Genomic DNA, 8,523 nt, shown 5'->3' with positions numbered 1-8,523 from the left:
CGTGTAGAGGCTCATAACTGTACCTCAGAAACTCAATGACAATGCGCCAGCTCATTGAGGTTGCATCATTAGGGATGGGCTGCTTGAGACTGGGGTACCTCACTTTCTTCAGACCTGAATTGAAAACTTATGGGATCAGCTGAGTCACCATGTAAAGGCTCGTAACTCTGTACCCCAGAACCTCAATGACCTGAGGACCACCCTTCAAGAAGAGTGGGATACCATGCCTCAGCAGGCAATAAGTCGACTTGTGAACAGCATGAGACGCCATTGTCAAGCTGTAATTGATGCTCAAGGCCACATGACAAGTTTTTGAGACATTTACATTTTCTGTGAGGGTATACCCACCACTGTTATTTGCTTTTATTTCAATAAATTGTTTGAGATGAGGAAATTACTATTGCATGCTTCTAATTAAATGCTCTACTTTCATGATATAATATCACTGTAGCGTGAACTTTTAACATTTTCCATAAATTTCACCTGAAAGCCAAATATCTCTAACTTTTTGTGAGCAGTGTATAGCTGCCCTTTACAACCTCTTCCTGCAAACACTGAGAGAGGGAAGGGGAAAGTGGAGTTATTTCAGATTCAGAAGCATCAGCAGCTGGGTGAAGAAGTTGCACACACTCTGCAGAAGCAAAATGGAAGAAAATTTTTTATGAAAACTAATTAGAAAGTGGCTTCATTTTTTATTTAAGAAGCAAAGGAATGAAAAAAAATCTGTGCGAAAGTGTTCAAAGCCTTTAAGGTGTACAGTAGACATAAGGCAAGAGCAAAACCACCTGGGTAGCAGCAACTTCTATAAGACCCGGCATCTGAGGTGGGCCATTCCCCATAGGTTAGGTTGGTTAGAAATTACTGTGGATGATAGAGTATAGGTGAGCTATAATAATCATAACCTTTCAATTTCATAAACTCACTTGGTGGAGTGGGACCCCATTCCAAGTTTAGCTATAGGGCTGATATATTATTTGTATTGCCCTTCACCCAAATATTATAATAATCACCCCTCTCCCCAATGCAATTAGATGATCACCATACATGTAAGCACCAATCACCATTACTTATGTCACTAGTGTCCTATTAGAAAATTCGTCCACCATTAATTAAAATTCAACCCAATCCCAAGCTCGACCTTTGTGCACCAGCAAGGATGAGATACAGTAAAGTGCAATCCCTAGTAGATCATTAGCACTCTGTATGACTGTGCTACCTTCTATAGGTGGTCAACAGTCTAATGTTTATCCCTAAATCTCTCCTACACACTTTGGGTCAAAATGTTCTCAATAGGTGACTGATAAGAGGATATGAAATATTGGACAATTCCTTGAAATGCATTTCCGTGAATACTGATCAGCCTATGAGTCCTATAATGGCAATGGAGAAATTTAAAATAATGGAGCGTTGGTGCAGGATTGTACCTGTCTGTAACAAACAATTAAAATATATATTTTAGGCCTCTAACTTCTATGTCTTCAATAAATATACATACAAATTATATGAAACTTCTATACTTGCATGAAGAACGCATATTCAGTTTTTCTCTTAGATCCAATGCGACCCTCTGTCTTGATATGATTAGCAGTATTACCAAATGTCGTCATCTGAGTTGTTTGCCTTTTTTCTTTGGGTTGGTAGTTGTGAGGTCAAGGACTCATGGTGGGAATGCTGCTCGAGCGTCTCATGATTAACCGAACCTCAATGTCAGGTAGATTGTCCTTTTTGGTCTGGAAACATGCTTCATCTGCAGCGGCCATGTGGAGGTCAAATCTTAAAGACACAGATTTCTTTCTGAGTTTAGGATTGTCCTTGAAGAAGGAACCTTCCCACCTTTTGATCATTTCATCCACTTTCTCTGTCCTGCAAAAGTAGAATACAAGTGTGTTATACTATATCAAACAGAAGGACTCTTTAGATTTCTGCTGGACACTTCAGTTATGGCAGTAATACCCCATGCACACGACTGTATCAGTTTTGCAGTCCAGAAATTGTGAATCCACAAAATACAGATGCGATCCGTGTGCGGTCCGCAGTTTAGTTGCGGGCCTATTGTTTTTAATGTGAACATGGTCTGCATTTTGCAGACATAGTCTATTTGCGGAATAGACATACGAATGCGGAAAGCACACGGATAATCTGCATCTGCATGCGATGACTGTTCCTCAAAAAGACAGAAGAGGTCCTATACTTGTCCGCAAAATGTGGACTCCATTAAAGGGGTTGTGTCCCTTCAGCAAATAGCATTTATCATGTAGAGAAAGTTAATACAAGGCACTTACTAATGTATTGTGATTGTTCATATTGCCTCATTTGCTGGCTAGACTCATTTTTCCCATCATATTACACTCCGCTCTTTCTATGGTTACGAGCACCCTGCAATCCATCAGTGGTGTTCGTGCTTGCACACTATAGAAAAAAGTACCATCCTATATGCGCTCCTACGGTCTTTGCCACCAGAGAGACCAGCGCTTTTTTCTATAGTGTGCAAGCACGGCCACCGCTGATGGATTGCAGGGTGGTCATAACCATAGAAACCAGCCGTGTATAATGTGATGGAAAAATGAATGAAGCCAGCAAAGTGGACAATATGGACAATCACAATACATTAGTAAGTGCCTTGTATTAACTTTCTCTACATGATGAATGCCATTTGCTGAAGTGAGTCAACCCCTTTAAAGTAGAAAAATGTGGATGTAACCCTGACCAAATCCGTATTTTGTGGATCCGCCATTTGCAGACCGCAATGTGCATAAGGCCTATTGGAAAGAAAACTACTTGAATGTTTCCCTACTCTCTCTCTATTGATTTCACATGATGTAATTAATGTAGGGATCTGTTCACGATTAGTTCAATTCCACACACCAGTGTCCATTCAAGTGTGTCTGTGTCTGGTTACGCAGCTCCGCCCCACAGCCCTTTCGTTTGAATGGGCTGAGCTACACCACCAGACACAAACACATATGTATGGATATCGCTTTCTCTGTACTACAGTGAAGAAGGAGCCTTAAAGGCCAACCCCTATAATGACCCCTCAAAATAACCAACGCACATCATATAGACTATACTCACCCTGCTCCCTCGACACCCGCTTCGCTCCTGATCCCTGCACGGCCACCGCTGTATCTCCCTGTTGTGCGGATCAAAACATCCAGCAACGGGAAGGGGGGGGGGGCAATAACAGGCCACGACGGGGATGAGCCTCCCTAGCATTGGGAGGCTGCAGCGGCGGCCGTGCGGGGATCAGGAGCGAAGCGAGAGCTGGGGAGCAGGCTAAGTATAGTCTATATGAGGGGCTTGGGCATTGCCAAAATCTTGTATTGAACAGCTCCAGCACATGCCGATGAGTCTCTCTCCACCTGCTGCTGATTAATATAGAAAAGAAACTGTCAGTCAGAGGCAGGTGGGCGGGAAGAGCCCTGAGCTCATGAATATGGGCACTCATTGACATGCACTGGAGCAGTTAGAACCTAGCAGCATAAAACTGGTGACAGATTCCCTTTAAAGAGGCTGCAATGACTCCACACCGACCACAAGAGGGAAGGGAAAAGGTACTAGGCCGGGAAACTAGGGAAAGGGGGAAAGGCCACCACATAATGAATCCCTAACCTGAGCCCTGTCTACTATACAGTTGCAAGAAAAAGTATTTGAACCCTTTGGAATGATATGGATTCCTGCACAAATTGGTCATAAAATGTGATCTGATCTTCATCTAAGTCACAACAATAGACAATCACAGTCTGCTTAAACTAATAACACACAAAGAATTAAATGTTACTATGTTTTTATTGAACACACCATGTAAATATTCACAGTGCAGGTGGAAAAAGTATGTGAACCCTTGGATTTAATAACTGGTTAAACCTCCTTTGGCAGCAATAACTTCAACACCTCCTTTGGCAGCAATAACTTCAACCAAACGTTTCCTGTAGTTGCAGATCAGACGTGCACAACGGTCAGGAGTAATTCTTGACCATTCCTCTTTACAGAACTGTTTCAGTTCAGCAATATTCTTGGGATGTCTGGTGTGAATCGCTTTCTTGAGGTCATGCCACAGCATCTCAATCGGGTTGAGGTCAGGACTCTGACTGGGCCACTCCAGAAGGCGTATTCTCTTCAGTTTAAGCCATTCTGTTGTTGATTTACTTCTATGCTTTGGGTCGTTGTCCTGTTGCAACACCCATCTTCTGTTGAGCTTCAGCTGGTGGACAGATGGCCTTAAGTTCTCCTGAAAAATGTCTTGATAAACTTGGGAATTCATTTTTCTTTCGATGATAGCAATCCGTCCAGGCTCTGACGCAGCAAAGCAGCCCCAAACCATGATGCCCCCACCACCATACTTCACAGTTGGGATCAGGTTTTGATGTTGGTGTGCTGTGTCTCTTTTTCTCCACACATAGTGTTGTGTGTTTCTTCCAAACAACTCAACTTTGGTTTCATATGTCCACAGAATATTTTGCCAGTACTGCTGTGGAACATCCAGGTGGTCTTGTGCAAACTGTAAATGTGCAGCAATGTTTTTTTTGGACAGCAGTGGCTTCCTCTGTGGTATCCTCCCATGAAATTCATTCTTCTTTAGTGTTTTACGTATCGTAGATTCGCTAACAGGGATGTTAGCATATGCCAGAGACTTTTGTAAGTCTTTAGCTGACACTCTAGGATTCTTCTTCACCTCATTGAGCAGTCTGCGCTGTGCTCTTGCAGTCATCTTTACAGGACGGCAACTCCTAGGGAGAGTAGCAGCAGTGCTGAACTTTCTCCATTTATAGACAATTTGTCTTACCGTGGACTGATGAACAGCAAGGCTTTTGGAGATACTTTTATAACCCTTTCCAACTTTATGCAAGTCAACAATTCTTAATCGTTGGTCTTCTGAGAGCTCTTTTGTGCGAGGCATCATTCACATCAGGCAATGCTTCTTGTGAAAAGCAAACCCAGAACTGGTGTGTGTTTTTAATAGGGCAGGGCAGCTGTAACCAACACCTCCAATCTCATCTCATTGATTGGACTCCAGTTGTCTGACACCTCACTCCAATTAGCTCTTGGAGATGTCATTAGTCTAGGGGTTCACATACATTTTCCACCTGCACTGTGAATGTTTACATGGTGTGTTCAATAAAAACATGGTAACATTTAATTCTTTGTGTGTTATTAGTTTAAGCAGACTGTGATTGTCTATTGTTGTGACTTAGATGAAGATCAGATCACATTTTATGACCAATTTGTGCAGAAATCCATATCATTCCAAAGGGTTCACATACTTTTTCTTGCAACTGTAAGTATGAACAGACCTTGATGGTAGGAATGTTCATACACTGGAACCTAGGGCCCTATCTGACCCTAAAGGGCCCTGGAAATAGTGTCAGGACAAGAGATGACATGTTCCTTCCCAGCTGAAGGAACAGGAGACTTCCTCAGGCCTAATACCAAAAGGTAGGGGAAAACCATGAACAAGAAATAGGGAAAAGACACTTAACTCCAAAATATGCAGACGAGCAGGAACTCAGAGGAGAACCAGACACCAGCTCTTCACAACTAAAAGGAGTTATCAACCGCACAGCATGATGGGTGAGGCCAGACTAAATAGAGGAGTAGGAATGACCACTTAAGCTACACCTGAGACCAGAGGTGTGGTCATACCCAGCAACACAGAAGAATGAAACCAGAGAGGCTGTCAGATCACATCACGTGCAGCCAGTCTCCTAGATCTTCTGACCCCTGTCACAGGAGAAACCATGACAGTACCCCCCCCCCCCTTCTACAGGTGGCCTCCGGATACCCAGGACCGACTTTATCCGGATGGACTCTGTGAAAGACTTTCACCAGACGACTAGCATTAACGTCGGTCGCTGGAACCCACATCCTCTCCTCTGGTCCGTAACCCCTCCAGTGAACCAGATACTGGAGGGATCTACGGAGAATTTGGGATCTGAAATTCCGGATTACCGTCCACCATGACAGGAGCAGGAGGCAAGGAGGACAGTTCAACACATCTTTTCAACAATGATTTATGGAACACATTATGAATTTTTAAAGCCTGAGGAAGTTCAAGGCGAAAGGCTACCGGGTTAATAATGGCAGTGATCTTATATGGACCAATAAACCTTGGACCCAACTTCCAAGAAGGTACTTTCAACTTAATGGTTCTTGTGGACAGCCACACAGAATCAGCCACTCTCAGGTCCGGACCATTTATACGTCTCTTGTCAGCCATACGTTTATACTTGTTGCCCATTTTTTTTTTCAGATTATTTTGAATTTTTCGCCAAATATAAGACAAAGAAGAGGAAAATTGTTCCTCTTCAAGTATACCAGAAGTCTCCATACCAGAAAATGTGCCAAGTTGCGGGTGAAACCGATATGCGCCCAAAAAACGGCGACTTATCAGTAGACTCCTGTCTTCGGTTATTTATGGCAAACTTGGCTAAAGACAAAAATGAGGACCACTTCTCCTGGTTCTCCGAGACGAAACATCTCAAATAAGTCTCCAGATTCTGGTTAGTGCGTTCATTCTGTCTGTTTGACTGAGGATGAAAGGCCAAAGAGAAGGACAATTATATCCCCAGACAAAGAGCAGCGGTGAAGCCTGGAGTGCATCTCAGGAAGTAGCAGAGGGGAAAACGGGTAAGCAGTAAGTTGTTATTTTAGGCAGTTTACATGGGTAACCTGAGTTTTCATATAACTCAACCAACCCCTTTAATGGTATGAGCAACTTTCTCATTTCGGCCAAACTGAGCTATGGTTTTAAACTTGAGAACACATTAATTCATAGATTTTTTTGTTTTCTCCTGTGGTTAATAGGATGCATTACTTACTGCACTGTTCCTGTGGCCTGAGAATGAAAGGCCAAAGAGAAGGACAATTATACCCCCAGACAAAGAGCAGCGGTGAAGCCTGGAGTGCATCTCAGGAAGTAGCAGAGGGGAAAACGGGTAAGCAGTACCGTAAGTTGTTATTTTAGGCAGTTTACATGGGTAACCTGAGTTTTCATATAACTCGACCAACCCCTTTAATGGTATGAGCAACTTTCTCATTTCGGCCAAACCGAGCTATGGTTTTAAACTTGAGAACACATTCATTCATTGATTTTTTTGTTTTCTCCTGTGGTTAATAGGATGCATTACTTACTGCACTGTTCCTGTGGCCTCCGCACCCTCTTCCGCTAAATTTCCATTAAATATTGCTTGGTCTTTGTCTTGCTGGTCTGGAGACTCCCTGTAAACCTTTGAACTCTTGTGCACAGGGCCTACAATAATCAAAATATGAGACATGTAACGTATTATCTTAGAATTCTGCATTGATTACATTTTCATGTTGTTTTTGATGATACAAAAGCTTCATATTGAACCCGTTAGTAGAACTGAAAAGAAATTCCAGACACAGCACCTCTCTCTCCCACATGGCTGTGCTTGGTCCTGCAGCTGAGCCTCATTCTATAAAATGAATTTGGTGGTTTTATTATCTCTGAAAAGGCTTATGGATTAGGGATTTGGTTACTCTGCAGTAAATGTGAGGACATTCTTAAGGTCATCAAGGTGTCAGCACATAAATAAAGATGCCAACGCTGGCCGTATACATTAGATAGATGTCGACTGAACGCTTATTTGGGCAACGGGTATTGGGGTCATTAATTAAGGGACTTGTGACTATTTTAGTTGAAGAATAGTTGCAATTCCCTTTTTTTTTTAATTGCCCGTGCGATAATATTTAGTTGCACGGGCAGTTTCACGTCATGTTTAGCAGTTGGGAATAGATGGGGGCGGAGCAGGGGCATGCTGGGGGGCTTGGCTAGGGCCGGAACTTCGGCCCTGGCAAATTTACCAACATTTATCACCGGGGTAACACAGGGGTCAGTAATGGAGGGGTCAATGTCACTAGTGGGGTACCACAAGGGTCAGTATTGGGCCCTATTCTCTTCAATATATTTATTAATTATCTTGTAGAAGACTTACACAGAAAAATATAAATTTTTGCAGATGACACTAAACTGTGTAAAGCAATTAACATGGAAGAGGACAGTTTACTACTACAGAGAGATCTGTATAGATTGGAGGCTTGGGCAGATAAGTGGCAGATGAGGTTTAACACTGACAAATGTAAGGTTATGCACATGGGAAGGAATAATGCAAGACACCCGTACATACTAAATGGTAAAACACTGGGTAACACTGACATGGAAAAGGACCTAGGAATTTTAGTGGACAGCAAACTAAGCTGTAGAAACCAGTGTCAGGCAGCTGCTGCCAAGGCCAATAAGATAATGGGTTGCATCAAAAAGAGCATAGATGCCTGTGATGAGAACATAGTCCTACCACTTTACAAATCACTAGTCAGACCACACATGGAGTGCTGTGTACAGTTCTGGTCTCCTGTGAACAAGGCAGACATAGCAGAGCTGGAGAGGGTCCAGAGGAGGGCAACTAAAGTAATAACTGGAATGGGGGGACTACAGTACCCTGAAAGATTATCAAAATTAGGGTTATTCACTTTAGAAAAAAGACGACTATCTAATATCTATGTATA

General features: G+C 42.7%; 1 protein-coding gene across 2 annotated transcripts in view; it reads right to left on the bottom strand.

The window, feature by feature from the left end:
* Window positions 1-414: 414 nt before the first annotated feature.
* Window positions 415-8,523, bottom strand: part of KRT222 (keratin 222) — a 90,748-nt gene continuing 82,639 nt past the window's right edge. For both annotated transcript variants that reach the window (XM_040437381.1, XM_040437382.1), the window contains 2 exons: window positions 7,129-7,246; window positions 415-1,863 (listed from right to left, as the gene is read on the bottom strand). In XM_040437381.1, coding sequence (XP_040293315.1) covers window positions 1,650-1,863; window positions 7,129-7,246 — 332 coding nt within the window. In that variant the 3' untranslated portion in view covers window positions 415-1,649. The remainder of the gene's footprint in view (window positions 1,864-7,128; window positions 7,247-8,523) is intronic.

The sequence above is a fragment of the Bufo bufo genome, chromosome 6, assembly GCF_905171765.1.
Source record: "Bufo bufo chromosome 6, aBufBuf1.1, whole genome shotgun sequence".
Classification (NCBI taxonomy): Eukaryota; Metazoa; Chordata; class Amphibia; order Anura; family Bufonidae; genus Bufo; species Bufo bufo.
This window is presented reverse-complemented; position numbering and strand designations above follow the sequence as displayed.